Genomic DNA, 20,765 nt, shown 5'->3' on the forward strand with positions numbered 1-20,765 from the left:
TACCAAGCAATACTTATTATTACAAAATTATTATTATTATTATTTTATTTTCTCTAACAAATTCACCATGGTCAAAAAAGTTGTTCTTCTCTAATATGCTTACTCCAACCCGGTCTTGATGAGAGTTAATTGAGCTCACTAAGATGACCCAACTTTGATATTAGTCTTGGCCTCAGCTTGAGCTCATTGAAGGGAGCTCGCCATGAAGCCATCTAGTTGCCATGAGCTTGCACCAAGCTTGCTGAGAGATAAAATGTTAAATTCAAATACAAGGATAAAATAGTAATTTAAAATATATTTAATTAAATTTTAAAAAAATTAAATGAGTATGATTTTGAAATCAAAAGGTTGATTAGGTAGTTGAAAAAAATTAAAAGGTTTATGGGGATGTTGAGACTTGGGAATGGTGATAGTCCTTTTATGCATAATATATGGAACATATATTTAGCTTTTATATAAGAGTAGATACTATATAATTATAAACAATAAGTTTAAACCCAAAATAATCCACCTATTTTTCTTTTTCTTTCTTTTTTTAATCCTGCACTTGAAATTCAGTATTTCAAGTTTTTCTATTTTTTTTTCAATAAAAAAAAAAGATCAAATCTAAAATCTAACGAGAGTTAATTTTGTTGTTTAATTTTACTGACTTGACTTTTATTTAACATTTTTATAAAGTAGATACTATATAATTATAATATATATATATATATATATAGAGAGAGAGAGAGAGAGAGAGAGAGAGAGAGAGAGAGAGAGAGGTTGTATTATTAGAGTAGACTAATTTTACACGAAGATGGAATGAAGAAGGAAATGATGAGTTTTAATCAAGAAGGAGAAATGGCAATGGGTGGTATTATATATATATATATATATATATATATGAAGCTTTTTAGATAACATGATTTGTGTGTGGTCTTCATTGAAGTTGGGCTTTATATATTTGAGGTACTATTCAAAACAGGGTTAATTATTTGATGGTAAGACTTAGGCCAATGGGATCCACACCCTTCATCAAATTCAAATCCTTCATGCAGGTGCAATCATAGTATCATGCAAATATGTGGAAAAATTATTGCTTTTAAATATCTCAAGAATTGTTCATTTTGGATATATATATATATTGTTATTAAGAGAAAATTTTCATCTTAGAATAATTTTTTTGAGTATTAAAGTTATTTTTTTATTTATTTTGTTTTTTTATTTTTTTGTTTTTTGAGATAGGACAACAAGAACTAACCCTAAATGGCGTATACGGGTGGGGAATTACCACACATCTTCATCCTCTTCAAATTTGGCAGCACATTCAAGGGGAATCAAACTCACATCTCTCCCAAACGAGGGATCCAGTGTACCACTGGCCTACAAGTCCTTTTTGAAACAGGGTGATAAACACCAACCCTCGGGGCGTACGCTTAAAGTTATTTTCAACGCGGGTATTTTGGGGCAATGTTTATTTTTATTTTTTAATCTTAAAAATATTTAACATAGTTTTTTTTTTCTAATTTTTAGTTTTTGTTTACTCTAATATTGATCACATGATTTTTATTTTTTTTAGAAGAATAATATTAAAAATAGCAAAAAGATGGATTTTTTTTAGACAAGGTGAACAAGTCACAGCCAAGAGATGTGCGCATAGGGTAGCTCTCTTAGGGAATCTGACTCTATTAACGAGGAGCACATTTAATCACTGCACACTCTCACCCTTCCCCCTGTGGGGCAATTGAACATGCATCTCATCTCATGCGAAGAGATCTTATACCGCTAGACTAAATGTTCTTTAAATAAAAGGTATTAAGGAGTTCTTTTACAAAATATTTAAGGGTGAAATGGTCATTGCACCTTATTTTATTTCATTTTTTACCATTCAAAACATTTAATATATTTTTTAATTTTATATTGTTTTCAGTCTGACAATACTCACTAAAATTCTGTCATATTAGAGTGGTATCTTTGTGTTAAAAATAAAAAGATAAAAATTTAAACAAACAATGTGTCTAATTAAATGATATATTGATTAACATTGGTCAAAAAAACAAAAAGGAACAAAATAATACTCACATTATTTATACATTCATATATTATATATTTTCATCTGCTCCCTCAATTTTTTAAGTTGGAATCTCATATTAGTAATTTTAGTTAAAAAATGTTCTTTTTAATTTATCCAAAGTTTCTCTCTCTAAGTAAACATTTATTTATTTTTAGGGAAAATTACTGTTCACCCATCGTCATTTTCAAGACTTCCCAAAAACCCCCTCCAACTTTTGCACACCCCGGACAACCCTCCGTTATATTTTACATTCTCTTTAACCCCCCGCCGGTAAGTTGAAGTGGGTCCATGATATGAAATTCCTTTTTTGCCCTTGCAAAAGGAGAGAAAAATGGCGCCCAATCATATCATGTCCGAACTTTATGCATAGTTTTCCAATTTTGTTTGCCTCCTACTTGCTTTTTCTCAAACAAAGTTTAGAAGGCTCATATCTTGTTCTTCTTGTTCTTGTTCTTGTTCTTCTTTTTTTTCTTCTCATTTGGTGTACTCAATTTTAGCTCTTCCGATTAAATTATGGAGAGTTTTTGTGCTATTGCTAGATACAACGGGGATGGTCTAGTGCTAATGTTCACGGCGCTGACTTCTTGGGAATGAGTGTTAACTGAAATATGTGCGCGATGGGGTCTCGATATTTCTCGTGTCAGGGTGAAGTTTATCACGCCCGATGGACATAAAACGGTTTGTCTCATGCGTCACGTGCACTCCATCATCAAATGTATTGTTGTTGATCTTGTTGTTGAGACAGATGATGTGGCATCATATCCTACTGAAACCGAGTTCTGCTCGTTGTAAGTTTCTTCTCGTTTATGTTTATATAGTTGTAGAAGCTAATTATTGTTTAATTATCCATGTCTATGTTTAAATTTATCAAGTTTCCATTTAAACAATATTATCTCCGTTTAACTTATTAACTTATTGTTTAACTTCTCACGTCAAATACAGTGTCGTCAATAAGGAGACCAATGATGTGGCATCGTATCCTACTAGAAATAACGGTTTTTTCCACGTCACCTTCGGTGTTGTCGACAACGAGACCGATGCCTGTGACGAGAAGGCAACCTGGGCGTCCTAGACGAAAGAGGATCGAGTCGTAAGCGTCCGAGGACGGTGAGTTGCGTTGTAGCCATTGCCACGCTTCTGGTCCGCAAGTTGCGTTGTAGCCATTGCCACGCTTCCGGTCACAATCGCAGATCGTGCAATGAATCTGTTGCCGAGTAGGCATTGTGTATATACTTCTTAGTATTGTTTAAATACATCTGTTACCGTTTAAATATTGGCTTCTCTATTTAAATTTGATTTTTTATCGTTTAAACTATATTTTTATTCGCTTAAAATATACAACGTGATGGTGCCAGCGGTTCCCCAAGCGTAATTAATGCACGCTCGGTTACCCAAGCGTTTCCACTCCCGTCGCACATAAAAATCGGAAGCCGAAGCGGCAGCAGGCTGTTGGATTTCGCAGTATAAATGGGAAGGAAGAACCATTTCGTTGAACATACTCTACTGGCGCAACCACTCCTCTTCCTCTTCTTCTTGTGTGATGGTCATCCTGTCGAGTCGAACATTTGGTGTTCACGACATTCGCTCCATTCAAACCACATTTTTTAGATCATAAACTTTTTACAGGATGTGTCATGATTGTTTTCCTCTTGTCATCCGTAAACAACCTGTAGGTGAAAACTTTCTTTTTCTTGCCCAAGGCAAAATGCTCGCCTTCTTGCTCTACGGGTAAGCAATGACGGAAGTGCATTTCGCCTTGGGTCAAGAAAAGAAGGTTTCACTTACAAGTTGATTGCGGATGATTATCAGAAGAAGGTTCATCACATATCCTTTAAAAAGAACTTGATCTATAAAAAAAATGTGGTTTGACTGGAGCGAGTGTCGTGGACACCCTATTCAAAGGTATACTTGGACGATTCCGAGATCCGTGATGGTTACGTTGTCCATTAAACGGAGAGTTTGAATCTTAAACAGAGAATTTTTGTATTGTCTTACATTCTATTTTTATCAGAGATTTGTATTTTAAGTAAAGGTCATTGTAATTACACTGATATTTAATAATAAAATGAATGTTGTATTGTATTGTATTAAATGTATTTTTATCAGAGATTTGTATTTTAAGTACATTTCATTGTAATTACGTTGATACTTTATAAGAAAATGTTAAACTAAGAAAATGAAATTTAAACAGAGCAAAATAAAGTTAAAGGGAATGAATGTTATCAGAGATTTGTATTTTAAGTAAGTTGATATTGAATAAGAAAATGAATGTTGTATTGCCTTAACTGAACATTCTATTTTTATCAGAGATTTGTATTTTAGGTACATTACATTGTAATTAAGTTGATATAATACAATAAGAAAATGTTAAACAGAGAAAAATCAAGTTAAAGGGAGAAACTGATACTTAAACGGTATTTTAAACAGAAACTTTGTTCTTTTAAATAGAGACTTTGTTATTTTAAATAGAGAGTTTCAATACCTTAGACTGGGAGTTGATGAAATGCAAAATGCTTCAGCGGGAATTCTTCAGCGGGAAATATAAGTTGTTAAACGGTAAACTCTCAATTCTTAAACATTGATATCATTTGTTAAACAGAGACCTATATTATTAAACAAAGATACAAATAGCTAAACGGAGACAATAAAACTTAAACGGTAAAAGCTCATTATTTAAACGGAGACCTCATTTTTACAACTGCAACCATATCAACTGAAAGGGTAAACGTAGATTATAAACATTACACAAATCACAACAATCAAAAAACCATTTCGATCGTGTACACAGACGAAAATGTAAAACAAAACAAAAACCATAGCAAAGAGATCTCCCTGCAGACTAACAAAACCCCAGCCGATAAATCCTCATGCAGGCTTCAATGTCTTCTAAGAAAAACAATATCACAAAACAAAACCGAAAAATGTCTTTTCGTAACATAATAGTTAACAAAAAACTATAATCAATACATTAGATTGCAAAGTGATGAAATGCCGAATACTTGCGCGGGACTTCTCCTTTGAGACGCCGGTGGAAAGGGAAGAGTTGGAGACGCGAGTTGAGAGAAGACAAATGGCTGGGGACGCGAGTTGAGAGAAGACAAGTAGCTGTAGTCCTAAGAAAAACCCACCCACTTCCTCTCACACCACCGCCGAAATGGGTGCAGCCACGACTTCCCGTGCAAGGGTATTTTCGTCCATAAAATTTAAAAAACACTCCGTTTAATGCCGTTACGTACTTTGGGGGTTTGAAAATCATGGAGTGTAAAAGGAAGGGGTTTTTGGGGATTGCAAAACTATGGGTTTTTTTTTGGCAATATGGCAAAGTTTGGGGATTTTTTTTTGGCAATTCTACCTTATTTTTATCACTTTATATGTTAACTTTCTAATTCCTCACTATTGATTTCTTTTTAATTAAGTACTACTTTATCTTATTAATATAAACAAAATTACTTACGTCTCCTTCTAAATTGGTTGATTACTAATATACCTTCGTAAGAATTTATAATATATATATATATATATTTATATTTATGGTTGAAAATCAATATATAATTTTTTTAATATATATTGATTTTTTTTTCAAATAAATAAAGAGAAGCAAGTAAAGAATAGTCTAGGATTCTTTTAATAAAATTTTAAGTTTACTTTTAACATAAAGGGTATAAAAATGCTTTGTGAAACATAAACATGAATATTATTTTTATAGGTGTATATAAGTAATTTATCTAGGGATGCAAGTGAGGCGGTGATCCACCTCGACGAGATGGAGATTCCACAAAATAGCCCCCCGCGATGCGGCAAATGAGCGAAAACCCTTCCCCACCTAGCATGGAGGGGTGGACATACTCTCCTTACCCCACGGGATTCCCAGCCCACTCACCGTGGGGAATTCCAACAACAAAAATAAATCATATATTTTTTTTAATTTATATTTATTTAAAATAAAATTCAACAAGAATATAATATTATATTAACCAAATATTTGGTTTTTTGAAAAAATATTTTTTTTGGACTTTTTTAGTAAATATAACTTCCTGGTTCAATGGAACTTTAATTTTAAACAATTGAGTTTAAATACAATCTTAACAAATTTTTTTTTAAAATTTATATATATATATATATATATATACCTTGTAACCCAAGCTTGTGTTAGGCGGGGCAAGGTTTCCATGACCTCACGAGATCTCCGTGGGGGAGTGAGTGGGGAGAATTTTTTCCCCACAAAAAATTTTGAGGTGGAGAATTCCTGCCCGGTGAGAAGGGGGTAGGGACAAGGATCCCATTCCCCAGGCCGCCCCGCCTCACTTGGATCTCTAATTATTTATCATTTTGGAGAGGCATGCAAAAGTGAATATTAAGAAATCTCTTTTATTTGTTTATTATATTTATTTATTAATTTTCATGTCTTATATATGTGTATATATAAATAATATAACATGTCTTAATAGAACCCAATGTCCTAATAGAACCCAAACCCTAATTTAATTCAAATATATATTAATCAAGGATATATTTAGAATTAAAATTTAAACGTCCCAATCTTAATTAATTCTGGATTTTTCCTTTTAAAATAAATTATTTGATTGTCCTGGACTAGAATACAAATTTTGAGGCAAACAAAAAAAAAACTGCAAATTACAAAATTGCCTTTGAGAACATATCTCGAGGCAAAATGCAAATTACAAAATTTTCCCTAAGAACATATCTCGAGGCAAAAATGGAAATTACAAGATTGCCCTTGAGAACACCTATCTTAAGGCAATTTCAAATCTCTGGATAGCCCAAATACACATCTCGAGGCGATCCTAAATTTCATATCGCCTAAGTATAGATCTTGAGGCAACCTGAGAAAGTGCAAATATCGAGGCACCCGAACACATATCCCGAGGCAAACCGGATTTTATTTAATTAAATTTTGAAATTTTAAATTTGATTTTGAAAATTTAAATTTTGAATTTGATGTTATCTTTAAATCTCTTGACTTGGTCCGCGAAGAGGGTGACGATTTTACAGGAAGCGTTTGGATTGTGAAGATAAGGTTAAAGAAATCTTTTAAAAAGGTGGAATGAGAGGGACGAACAAAAAAAAAAGGTCTTTCTCTCCTCTCCAAAAAATATATATAAATATAAAAAAAGAGAATCGCTTGTTGTTGCCTTGCTGCCATTGCTGCTTGTCAAGGATGAAGCCGTGACCATAATCGCTGTCAACTGAAAAGAAGAAGAAGATGTGGGGGAGGACGAACGGAGGAAGGGGATTTTTGGAGAAGAAGAAGGAGGAGAAAGCCAGAGGGAAAAAAATCGGTCAGGAAAAAAAAAGAAGAATGAAGAAGAAAAAAAAGAAAGAAATTAGGGAGAGAATTGGAGAGAAGAAAAAAAAAAGAAAAAAAAACAAGACGAGAGAAAAAAAACCAGCTAGAAGAGGAGGTGAAGAGAGAAGAAGAGCAAAGTGCCGATAGCTCCTCTCTGTACCTACATATATATATATATATATCTATAAAAAAATAAAAATAAATAAATAAAAAAGGGAACTTGCTGCCTGCTGTCGCTTACTGTCCGCCCGCCATCGTAGCCATCACTGTTGTTGTTGTTGCCAACATTGCATGATATCGTTGCTGCCTGTTGACGTTACTGCTGCTGCTATGTCACCGTCACCGTTTCTGCTGCTGTTGGTGTCACCTTCACCACTGCCGTCATCGTCGCTGCCATCACTACTGCCTTAAAACCAGCACTGCTTGCTTTTGTCTACCGACATCGCTGCCGACGTTGCTGCCGCCGTTGATGCAACTGCTATTGCTGCTGCTGTTGCTACTTACCATGTTCGCTATTGAGGTCGCTATCGTTGCTGACATCGCCGTGTTGTAAGCCAAAACCAAAGCCAGCCCTTCACTGAGGTTGATGCTGGAGAGGAATGGAGACTAGTGAGGAAACTTACACAAGTCTTTGAAGACACCTGAAGGACTGAATGACGAAGAAATAACGAAGAAGATGATGCCAGTCCGCCATTACTGGCAGGGAAGGAAAGGTGTTGCTAACTGTGCTAAAAAAAAAAAGAAAGGACGAAGAAGCTCGTTTACCTCCATCTCGGCATTATGCCTCGCATCGTTGCCGTTCTTCACATTTGCTCAAGACCCTGCCATCCTCTTAGCTAATCTCCTTCTCTTTCATGAAGGCCTAGCTTCGATCTCTTCTCAGCTGCCAATGGGGACGCCGAAGACATCCAGGGAGCCATGCCCTGATTGTATCATCAAGGACCTTCACAACTCCCCCAATGGTGTGCATCTCAACGGGGGAGTTCAAGCTGTGCGTATAAACGCTCCTCGCGTCAGTGGTAGCTTTGCCATCTGGGGTGGTCTCTTCTCCGCCTTCGATTGTAGCATGGTTTATGTGGTGGATTCCTGTAGATGCGTTAGGGGCTTGGCACAGCCTCCCGATCAGCGCTCTTTGGTGGTGTGCTCCTTGCCATAATCGAGGGAACTAGAATCATGCTCAACTGCGACCTCAGTGTACCGCAGAATATCCCTCCGGTGGAGGATCCTGCATCTATTGGGTTTCCTGGGGCTTATGTACCGCAGGGCCTGCCTTCTCCATCAACAATAGATGAACCTAGCGCTGCATCATCATCTTCCTGGTTAAAGATTGGTCTGGAAGCGGGAAAACTGAGATCTTGAAGAGTTTCGATTCTCCTAGCGCTCCTATACCAAACTTCAAGTTCAAATAGAATAAACAAATGATAGGTAACTTCCATGCTGATACTATCGATGAAGACGAGGTCCTCGCTCATTTCCTCGAATTAGAGATCCTCTCCAATGCCCCGCTGTCACAGGACGATGGAGAGAAGAAGGCTGCGGAGTCAATTGAATCAAAGCGGCCATTGAAGAAGCCCTGGGATGAGGAGATAGAGGGGTACAGTAGCAGGTGGCCTCCAAGCCCAATTGAAAATGGCATCTTCGGCGAAATACTTCCTGAGCTTTACCATCACATCCTTAAATTCCTCTCATCTGAGAATTTGATTGCTTGCTCTCGTGTTTGCCGATTCATGAATTTTGTGACGTCCGATGAATGCCTCTAGCGACATTCGTATTGCATGAGGCGGGAACTTTCTGGTTGGGTTGGAAAGTTGTGATCTTGTGCTTAGAAGAAGCTCTATATTTAGTGTGATCAAGAGGACATGATTGAATTTGTTAGAAATACCCCATCTGAAGTCAGGGAATACTATACACACATGCAAGCAATAAATAGAAGCCAAGCACCAGAGTTTTTTTTTAGACAGCTGCATACCATCTTTGCTCTAGAAATGCATGTTCTCTCAAATTGGAGATTTTTTTCCTCTGCGACAAGACTGGGCGTGTGCATATTTGTGATGATGTTTGCTGAGAAGTCTGGGGAGTAACAACAAGCGGGTGTGACAGATGAGCTTATCTACTTGGTTACAACTGTGCCGATGAGAAAGAGCTAAAGAGAGCCCTGAGGTTCTGTTGGTATATCTTGAACTTTGCAATCATCACTGGTATCCATCAGATTGATCTGCAACGTCTAATTTTCCTTGTATGTTATGGCATGGGTGTTGCATGCCTTGGAGCTGGCTCATTGGTTCTTAGTGGATTGTCTAATAACCACTCTTGTTATATTACCAGTATTTTCCAGCAAATTTTTTAAAAAAATATAGTACACAAAATGTAAAACATTTTCCTGCCTTGATTCATCTAGTCCTATTGAGAAAAGCATGCATACGTGCATGACATAAAAAAATAATAATTAAAAAAAATGAGAAGCATGCATATGTGCATGGCAAAAATAAAATAATAATAAAAAATTTGTAGGTCAAGACCAAAAGGGGGCTATCAAAATTGGAAATCATGCAGAAATGGAATTCGAACTTGATGAAAGCCACAACATATACCACAACATGATAATTATAACAAATTGCTCCTTATGTTCTCGGCAAAGGAAAGCTTGTAGGCAGCTTACAAAATCTTCAACATGATGCTTAAGAGAGAAAAAAAATTTCAGATAATGAGGTAAAGCAACACTGCTCAAGGACGGAGAATATAATTTGGCTTTTGTGATGCATATATGCATTTTTATTTAGTTCAAATCTCTTATTCATAAACATGGCCAGCCATGCTTGCTCTTTGTACCGTGCCTAAAAAAAGTTGCTTCAAAATAATTAAAGAACATGGGGCACCGCCATTGTCCATGCATGCATATATAGGAGAATTGAGAAAGTGATGTTGTACGGCATAAAAATATATATATATATATACACAAGCAAGGCACTGAACATGATGGTCAACACCCAAGAACAACCATTAACAAGCATGCATGCTGATGAACACAAACCTAAAATACTCGTATATGCATAGTTGCTGTTGAATACAATCAAGGTTGCATGAGATTAATATGGTGGGCCATATTAGTATGGTGTGTTAAAAAAATATGAAAATGATGAAAAGCATGCTATATTCTCATGACATGCATTAAAAAAAAAAAAGAAAGAAATAAAAATAATAATAAAAGGCATTGGCCTACCATTAAAACAAATGAATGATGAGAAGCATGCACATGATAAAAAAAATAATAAATAAAATAAAAAATAAAAAAAATAAAAAAAAAATGAGAAGAAAGCATGCTATATACTCACATGCCCTCTAAAATAAATAAATAAATAGAACCCACTATGATAAGTGTGGATTAAAATAAGTAAACAAAAAAAATCTGGAAATGATATGCGAGCAAGCGGATAGCATAGAAATATGCACGGTATAAATGGAGAAGACTTATCTTGATGCAACTAAAAATAATAATAAATGCTAATCTCAAAGCAACGATAAGGGTGCTTATCTCGAGGTAGTGGCTAAATTTATCTCAAAGAAGCAATGAGATATATATTTTAAAACGACAGCAAAGCATGCAACACAGTGATAAGGCACAGGCAGTAGTGGCTTATTTATTTCAAAACGGCAACAAAAATTATAAAAAAATAAATAATAAATAAATTTTAAGGCGGTCATGAAATATTTATTTCAAGACGTCAATGAGGCACACAACGCGGTGACGAGGCATATATAGCGGTTATGTTCAAATATATATATGATGTGATAAAAACATATATATGGATGTCTAAAATCCAATGCCAAAGTAGCCAAGTCAAGACTCAAAATATGAAAAGAGTCAATACTTAAAAAATCTATAAAAAATCGACAATTGAGCTCAGCGGTCTCAAGACATCAAAAGTCAAAGACCCAAAGAGTTTCACAAGTCAATATTTAAAAATCCATATAAATCGACAATTGAACTTAACAGTCTCAAGACGTCAGAAGTCGAAGACCCAAAGAGTTTCACAAGTCAAGAAGGAAGCCTCACAAGCATGACAGCCGAAGCTTATGGAAAGTCAAACCAAGTTTGTGATTCATCAACAAGAGAATCCACAGCTTGAAATCCAAATCAAATCTAAGATGCAAAAATCAAATGTCCAAGTTTCAAAAAAATCAACAAATGAGTTCAACAACCTCAAAATTAAAGTGTTGAAGAGTTCATAAATTGCATAAAAGTTTCACAAGCCTAAAGGCCGAAACTTATAAAAAAATCAAATCAAGTTCCAAATCAAATCCAAGATGCAAGTTCAAATGTCCAAGTTCCAAGTTTCAAAAAAATTGACAAATGAGCTCAACAACCTCAAGACTAAAGTGTTGAAGAGTTCATAAGTTGTAAAAAGGCTTCACAAGCGTGAAAGCCGAAGTTTATAAAAAATCAAATCAAGTTCCAAATCAAATCCAAGATGCAAATTCAAATATCCAAGTCATAACTTCACAAGTTTCTAAATCATGTTCAAGATGCATATTTCAACTATCAAACGAAGACCAAAAGTCAACAAAAGTCAAAGTGCGCTTTTCGGCGAAATAGTCAGAAGAAAATGAAATGCTCCAATCATTGTTGCCTCAAGATGATTAAATTCCAAACTTCTTGTATTTTCAATGAAGTCTATGAATTTATGTTTATTGAAATGAATAAAATTTATTTGTCGCAATTTGTTTCCTTGTTTCACACTTATTTTCTTAATTGGAGGTTCCTGTGACAATGTCCAGGGTAATTAACATTAAGAGCTTGCCCCTAATGGAAGTCATGAACCCATAATCTCTTGAAGTCATAAAAAAAAAATTAAATTTGATTTGTGATACATTATTTTTTGGGGCTTTTGCAGGTGTACCCCTAAAAAATTTTAAAATTGCATATTTTCCCCTGAATAAAAGTTAATTGCATACATACCCTTGAATAATATACATAATTACGTATATACCCTTAGGGTTCAAATTAGTTGAATATCATCCATTAATAAACAACAAATATATAAAATTACCATTATACCATTGCATATATACCCTTGAAAAGTTTTTTTAAGTTGTACAAGGGTTATTTTGGACCTTTTGTATATCTTAATTTAAGTTATAACCATAGTTAATTAAGTTTGATTACCGGAATCTAACAGTAGGGGCATATCCGCAATTAACTATATTTTTCAGTGGTATATATACAATTATATTTTTTCAGAGGTAAATATGCAATTATAGAACTTTTGAGGGGTTTATAACTAATTCTCCCTTATTTTCTATCCGGTTTAATCCTAATTAAAGGTCGGGTGAGAAAGAAATGAGCCCACAATATATAGTATTTATAATATAGAAATTCCCACCAACATGATTGTTAATTAAATGCATCCTATGCATCACTAGAGGGGGGCACGGGCCGACTTTTGGCCCGGCCCGTCCAAACCCGCCGGTTCAGCTGAACCGTGGGCCGGGCCAGTAACCCGTAACTGTTCCGCACTGTAGCGGGCCCGGTTACTAGTTAAAGAATTTCAAACCCGTGACCCGGCGGGTTAACCCGCCGGGTCCAACGGGTCAGTCAACCCGCCGGGTTGAACCGGTCAACTCGGCGGGTTGATTTTCATTTTTTAAAATTTCAAACTTTTTATTTTTATTAAAAAATTGTTGGTTATTGTGTTGTTATTGGAGATACAAAACATCAACCACTTGTGCTATAACTTAATTTGGTACTTTTAAAGGGAAAAGTATATATATATATATATATAGGTAGAATGTTGACTCTATTTGCACATTTTCCATTTGTTTAAGCTCATATAAATATCAATTTCAATGTTTTAAATACTAGTACTTGATGAAACTCACACTATATTTATTTTGATTAATTATAAAATATATTTTGGTGTTCTATGTTGAAAAACCTTCCGTCTAATAATTTTTTATTTAATAACAACATAATGAGTACAACGATAATAAATTTTAGAATTCAAAACTAAATTTATGAACAAAAATCAATCTCAATTGTAATGGATAGATAAATAGATGACAATTTTGATCTAAATAAAAAGAGAAAAAAATTATAAATAAACCCCATTTAATTTTTGCAGCAAGTTAACTACTAGACCCTTTAGTCTTTTTTTGAAAAATAATAAAACTATAAATCTCTAACAATTTTTATTTTTCAATTTTTCTTATAATCTATGTGTATGCTCCTCTTGATCCAATTATTTTATATTTCATATTATTTTATTTACTTTAATTGTTATTAACATAGAGAAAATATTCATCATTCAATATTAAAATCTATTGTTTTTAAATTTATTAATCATCTCCATTATTGAAATTATTTAAACAAAATATAATTTATATCAAATTATTTATAAAAAATATAATTATATAAAACGACATAATTTTATTGATGTGATGTACTATAAAATGATCCTAAAAAAAATTAAAATTTAGTTCCATATCAAATAATATTGGTTTTAAAAATATTGGCAACAACATTTAATAATGAACATTTAACAAAATAAATTAGCAACTTTAAAAATTTTTAATAATGCAATTTTTTTGAAATTATCTTAAATATTTTTTTAATAATTATTGAATTTTATAAAAAAAGGGGGAAAACGTGGTTGGCAAGGGTTGGAATTTTGAATTTTAAAACCACTACTTTTGCCAACCCACCTATAAATAATTTGTGAGAATGGTTTCTTTACAAAAATATATAATTAATACATAAATCTTAAGTTATTGACATTTAGTCCCAATCTAATAATTGCCTATAAAAGGAGTGATGGTCATCCTAACCATTCTATTTGAGTTTTATTTATTTTAAATTATTTTTAAATTATATTTCATAATTTAATTTTTTAAAGTAAAAAATTAAAACAAAACCCGACGGGCCGACCTGGAACCGGCAGGTTTCGGCCCGACCCGCCGGTTTGGGGGAGTGGCCGGGTCTGGGTCATGTTCCGGGTGGCCCGGAACTGCCGGGTTCGCCGGGTCAACCCAGTCCGTCGGTCCGGCACTGTTGGCCGGGCCGGTTCCGGGTCGGTCTTTGGCAGACCCGGACCCGTCGGGTCGGGTCCGGTTAACCGGCCCGTGCCCCCCCTCTATGCATCAAAATATTTTTCCCAATTTATCTTCTCATCACGAGTCAAAGATTTATTTATTTATTTTAACAAAGTGGATGAGTCACATTAAAATATGGACATACATGGAGTTAATAGCTCATCCATGTCATGAAACAAAAATTGTGATAAATTTCATTGGATTACACTAATTTGTCTTAATTGTATATATTACGAGATGTAAAAATGAAGAATGATCTTTATGTTTAATTCAATTTAAAAATTTAACTTGATAATATAAGAAACCCGAACTCAATTGTTATAATAATATTAACCAAGATTTTTAGAACCGAACTAGACTTTGACCCAAAAATGGCCGTACCTAGAGATTGAGGGGTTCAACAAAGTTAAACCGAGGTCAACTAATTGTATTAAAAATAATTTATGTTTTAATTATATATATGATAAAAATGAAAATATTGAAGAAAAAAACTAAAAATATGGCTTTTAAGCTTTAAATAAGTATATTATATAGTAATTATTTAAGCCTATCAAATTTAAGTACACTAAGTAACATAAACATAAACATCCTTAAATATCCACAAATTAAAAAATAAATATGAAACATAACTAAGAAAATGATGTTTTTTTAAAAATATAAGGCATGTTAAGTGGAGCATGAATTTTTATCTTTTATTATAAAATAAACTTAAATTTATATAAAAGGTAAAAATACTTGCATGCTTTCATCGAGACCTCTAGTTAACTGTCTTGATGAATTAAAAAAAAAAAAAATGCAAACTCAGACTAAGGACCTAGCCAGATCATCAGTTTACTGGTCTAATAGGGTGAGCCACCGGTTGAATCTCGAATTTCACCAAATCCTAGTTTTGTAGTCAGGCTTGATGTTATGAATTTATTGAGTAATTGATGCTCAACGATTATAATTTGCAACTCAATATGCTAAACTCCACTCTCCAAGCAAATAAACACTAATATATGGAGTATCTCATCAGCAAACCAATAGATCTTATCAACAACCCAACCGATCTCATCAACAACCCAACAGAACAGCAAGTAACTCCAACAACAATTAACAACTAATGAAAATAAGGTTTCAAATATCTATAGATCTGCTCAAACAAACAAAAAGATATATAACAATAAGGTTTCAGAGACACCCGCCAAACCCCTCTGCTCTTACACACAAGCCTCAACACTCTTCTCTTCTTTGATACTTTTTTCGCTCTCTTATCTTTTCCTTTAATAGACCTTTGCCTTGGTATTAGCTCTTGATAATCCATCCATGGAATATATATCCCAATGAGTCATTACACTTAACCGATTTTAAGACTAGTTCTGGGTTAACTAGGTCAGACTGGTCAATTCGGTCCAAGTCTGAAAACGGCGCAATTAATTACTCTAATAATATTTGTATAGTATAAGTAGTTAACAAAGAAATCTACAAGGATATACTGGTAATTTCAATTTATTTTCAAATAGTATATATATTGATGTGTTTTTTGAATACACACACACATCAAAATAGGCCATATATATATTTTTTTTAGCCTAGTAGTTTTTAATAAAATATCAAGTTAACTAGCCAAAAGCAAGTTGAAACACATCATCCCCATAATTAGAAGGAATATTTGCATTTTGAGTTCCCTTATCTCAAAATCACGTAATTTATCGGTGTTGATTGCTTTTGTCAGAAAATCTGCTAGGTTGTTCTTTGTGTAAATTTTTTGCATATCCACTATTCCTTCTTTCACTTTCTCTCGGACGAAGTGGTATTGGATTATGATATGTTTTATCTTTGAATGAAATGCTGGATTTCTTGCAAAATTCAAAGCACTCTGGTTTTCACAATATAGAGAAATGTTTTCTCGCTTGTGCCCGAGTTCTTCCAGCATCATCTTTAACCACATTGCTTCTTTACTAGCTTGTGTAGCTGCTAGGTATTCTATTTATGAAGATAACATCCTTGCTGGTTACAACCTTGTGGGCAGTGGGATCCGATAAATAGTATCCCTTAACTGCATCAACATAACCTAAGAATATATATTTTCTCAATTTTGGATCCAGCTTTGTAGTTTTTAGGGTATTATACATTACACAGACAAGACTTTCAAATATATAAAGATTTGAATAGTCAACTGGCTTACCAGCCCACATTGCCATTGGTGTCTTTAACTCGATTGCAATTGATGGAGCCCGATTTACCACATAACAGGTGGTGTTGACTGTTTCCTCCCAAAACTTATTGTCTAGGTCTGCAACTCCCACCATAGCTCTTGTTCTTTCCAATAGAGTCCTATTTATCCGCTATGCCACTCCATTTTGTTGAGGAGTGTATGTTGTAGTGAATTGTCTTTTGATGCCTTCTTGCTTATAGAATTCATCAAATTCTTTACCAGTGTATTCTCCTCCATTATCAGTCCTCAAGCACTTGATCTTCTCGCTAGATTCAAGTTCCACCCGCGCTTTGTAAAATTTGAAGACTTGAAAAAACCCAACATCTCATGGAATAGTTATCAATGAATAACACAAAGTAATTTGCTCCTCCTAGGGATGTAATTGGTGCTTGCCACACATTAGAGTGAGTCAATTCTAGAATTTTTTTGCTTCTAGAATTAGATGTGTTGAACTTTAGTCAATGCTGCTTGCTCACAATGCAATGCTCACAAAAGGGTAGTGTTGCCTTTGTGAGACATTGAAGTAGATTTCTTTCAGTAAGAATCTTCATTCCATGCTCCGACATGTGCCCAAGTTTCCTGTGTCATGTCATTGTGCATCTTTTAATTGGACTATTTGTGACATTTGAAACTTCTCTTTTTTACAAAGTTTCTCCCTACAGCATGTATAAATTTGCAACTATCTTATCTCCCTTCATACATACAAGCGCTTTTTGAAATATCTTCATCACCTTGGTCTGGACTTTGATTTTGTAACCAAGATCATCAAGTTGTCAAATGGACAACAAATTCTTAGTCAGCCCCTCCACATGTTGGACTTCTTGTATAGTCCGTGTTGTTTCATCATACATCTTTAGCTTGATAGTGTTAATACCAATGATCTTCAGAGCATGATCTGTGCAGCTGTACACAGAACCATTAAAGATAGGTTGCCGCTGAGTCTAGAAGCCAAACATCAGCAAACCTTTTTCCTGTGTTTGTTGCTATTTCACATACCATGGCATTTCCATCTTCTGAAGTGTTTGCAATATTTCCTTGATGATTGGAATCCTTTTTATTTAAATTCAAACAATCTTTCTTCAAGTGAACTTTCTTGCCACAGTGATTTCTGCTCCCACTAGGGCCACATTCTATTGGTTTTCCTCTTGTCACCACTAAGGTTATGCTTCGGTGGGAGGGTTTGGGAGGGTTTGGGAGGCTTCATAAAGTAAGGGGTTCTTTGAACCCATGCTTGGGGGGAGGGTTCATAAAGTAAGGGTTCTTTGAACCCATTCTTGGGGAGAGGGTTTAGAAGGGTTTGTAAGGGTTGGAAGGGTTTTGGGGGGTTGAAAACCTCCCATTTCCCTCCATTCATCAACCCACCAAAATGGTGGGTTGGGGAGGGTTAACTATTTTTTTGGACGGATTTACCCTTCTAAGATTTCTATAATTACAAACTTTGCCCTTTTTATTAGGTTTGATTCACTATTATCTATGCTTCCCATTGCTCAGCTGGCGATCTTTCTCGGCCGCCAACCTCACCATTCGCAATGAGAGGTGATTTTCCCATCTTTTTGTTATTTTCTCAGCCCCTTATTTTGGGTATTGAGCTTTTGTTTGCATAGCAGTCAACTTGTTTGTATGAAGGTTTGAATTTGAATGCCTGGATTCAGTACTTCAACTGATTGGTGTTTGTTAAATAAGATCTCTATTTGTTACAAATAATACAGTTTTTCTTCTTCTTTTCATGTATTTGGTTGTGTAGATTTTGAGATAATTTAAATTAAAATTCTCATTAAATCAAGAATACAATCTATTGGTATCCAAAGGTACTTTTCAAAAGACAAGAGTGCTCTTCAGCTTTGCACGTTTGTCTCCTACAAGCATCACACATTTATGTTGTTGATTTTTATTAACATTTACTTTCTATTTTAGACATATTAGGAGAATTTCAAATTTATATTTAAAAGGGGTATAATTTATATAAAAAGAGCTTGGATATGCAGTATCACTAGAAATTTCAAATTTTATTATAATATATAATTATTTTTTTATATGGTTAATTTCTCCTCCAATTCAATGAAGCATGTATAATATGTTTATCCTTAACCATTTTCAAAATCTCTTCTAGAAATGATTTTTATATGTAAATGATATGATGTGGCTATGATTTTATTATCTATTTATTCTCTGTGTGAACTTATCCACAAAATAGACATAACATGCAACTATTTTTTATTTACTAATTTTAATCATAAATGTTAACATGGTTGCATCATCACAGATATTTTTATTAAAGCCTTAAGTTAATATAATCTTGAATTTTTTTTAATACGTTCGAGGTAAACTCTGCCTCAAATTCAAAATCTTTGTGTGTATATATATATGTGTGTACACACCCCTTCTTTATGCTGTATTATTTAATTCCTAATTAAATAATTAATTCATCAATGGGTAGTTAGCATAGATAAAAATAATTGCAAAACTATAAGGTTTCCCACATCCTGGAGAAATATGAAGTTTGGTTTTTTTATTGAATGGGAATGCATTTATTTGTTGGATATAATGACCATGTATGCTAAAGTTCGGAGTTTTTTTATTTAATGGGAATGCATTTATTTGCTGGTATAATACATGATAAAGTTTGGTTTTTTTATTCAATGAGAATGCATTTATTTGTTGGATATAATTTATGATAAAGTTTGGCTTTTATATTCAAATTTCTGCACTTTTGCTTGCTTTTAGGATTGTCATTGAAATTACGCTTGATCTTGAAGCATCAAGAGCTTGAGAGTTAGTTACTTCAAGTTTGATTCTCTTAATTATTATTATTATTATTATTATTATTATTATTATTATTATTCATGCTTTTGTTCGATACCATTTTAGATATCATTTTAGATGTGTTCAATATCATTTTAGATTTCATAATAGATAAATTATATGTGATTATGATTAATATTTGACTCAAACATGTAATATATGAGAAGTTTTACCTGGTATATGTGAATGACTATACTTTCTTGTTACTTATCTTTGGAGAATGTGTTATTTTTGTCTGAATCTTTAAGAACATGTTTAATTTAATCGATAGTCTATTTGATTATGTTTTTGAAAATATTGAACAATTTATGTATAGATGGCAGACGAAAGAGAACGGTTGGTAAAAATTCTGTTGGTTAAATTTATATTGGATAATTCCTTTTTAAAACTGTAACGATTGCATCACTTAGCAGCAGCTTAGGTAGTTATCGTTGTGATTGGTTGGATAATGTGCTACATCAATGATCTTGAACATATGTCCAGTCAAATCACCCGTGAAGCTAGGCTTCACGGAGACCAAGCAAGAAATGAGTTAATGTCACATTCGCTTTCAAGCGACTTATGTTACAACATGATAAGAATGACCCCTACAGCTTTTCTTGGATTATGTGATATGTTAGTCAGAGAGGGTGGTCTTAGGCCAACTTTATATGTATCAGTTAAGGAGCAAGTTGCCAAGATACTATACTTTTAGGACACAATGTCTCCCACCGTAAGCTAGCTTTTTTCTTCCGTCGTTCTCGTGAAACGATCTTTCAGCATTTCCATAATATCTTACAAGCTATCGTGGAATTAAAGGATAAATTTCTAATACAACCAGATGGCTCACACATCCCTTCTGAAATATTCAACACCAATAGATTCTATCCATATTTCAAGGTAATAACACGTCCATTAAATTGCAAATTACAAATTTATAAATTTATTACCACAATGTGTATGTTTGAAGTGGATAAAAAAATTTATTAGCAGGATTGTGTTGGTGCCATTGATGGAACATATATCCGTGTAAAAGTTTCTAGTGTTGACGCCCCTAGGTATGGTGGAAGAAAAGAATATCCAACACAAAATGTATTGGTTGCATGCACATTTTATTTAAAATTTACTTATGTGTTACCTTGGTGGGAAAGTACAGCGTCTGATTCACGAATTATGAAAAATGCATTAACTAGGGTCGCTCCTCTTACAATCCCAGAAGGTAATTGTTAATACATTGTAATACTATATAACATATCATAAACATATATACACACAAAATAATATTGAAGTTTATTTTATGCAATAGGTAAATATTACCTTATTGATACTGGGTTTATGTT

The 20,765-nt window shown here is 33.9% G+C and overlaps 1 protein-coding gene and 1 pseudogene across 1 annotated transcript; both read left to right on the top strand.

Moving 5' to 3' along the window:
• Positions 1-7,445: 7,445 nt before the first annotated feature.
• LOC120275278 lies at positions 7,446-8,780 on the top strand (annotated as a pseudogene).
• Positions 8,780-9,121, top strand: LOC120276035 (F-box protein SKIP31-like). Its single transcript, XM_039282781.1, has one exon. The coding sequence runs from the start codon at positions 8,780-8,782 to the stop codon at positions 9,119-9,121; it is 342 nt and encodes a 113-aa protein (XP_039138715.1).
• The last annotated feature ends 11,644 nt before the right edge of the window (positions 9,122-20,765 follow it).

Source organism: Dioscorea cayenensis, chromosome 14 (assembly GCF_009730915.1).
Source record: "Dioscorea cayenensis subsp. rotundata cultivar TDr96_F1 chromosome 14, TDr96_F1_v2_PseudoChromosome.rev07_lg8_w22 25.fasta, whole genome shotgun sequence".
NCBI classification, from domain to species: domain Eukaryota; kingdom Viridiplantae; phylum Streptophyta; class Magnoliopsida; order Dioscoreales; family Dioscoreaceae; genus Dioscorea; species Dioscorea cayenensis.

Bases quoted from the DNA above. Each gene is read 5' to 3' on its own strand.
- LOC120276035 (XM_039282781.1), top strand. From the start codon at position 8,780: ATGATAGGTAACTTCCATGCTGATACTATCGATGAAGACGAGGTCCTC.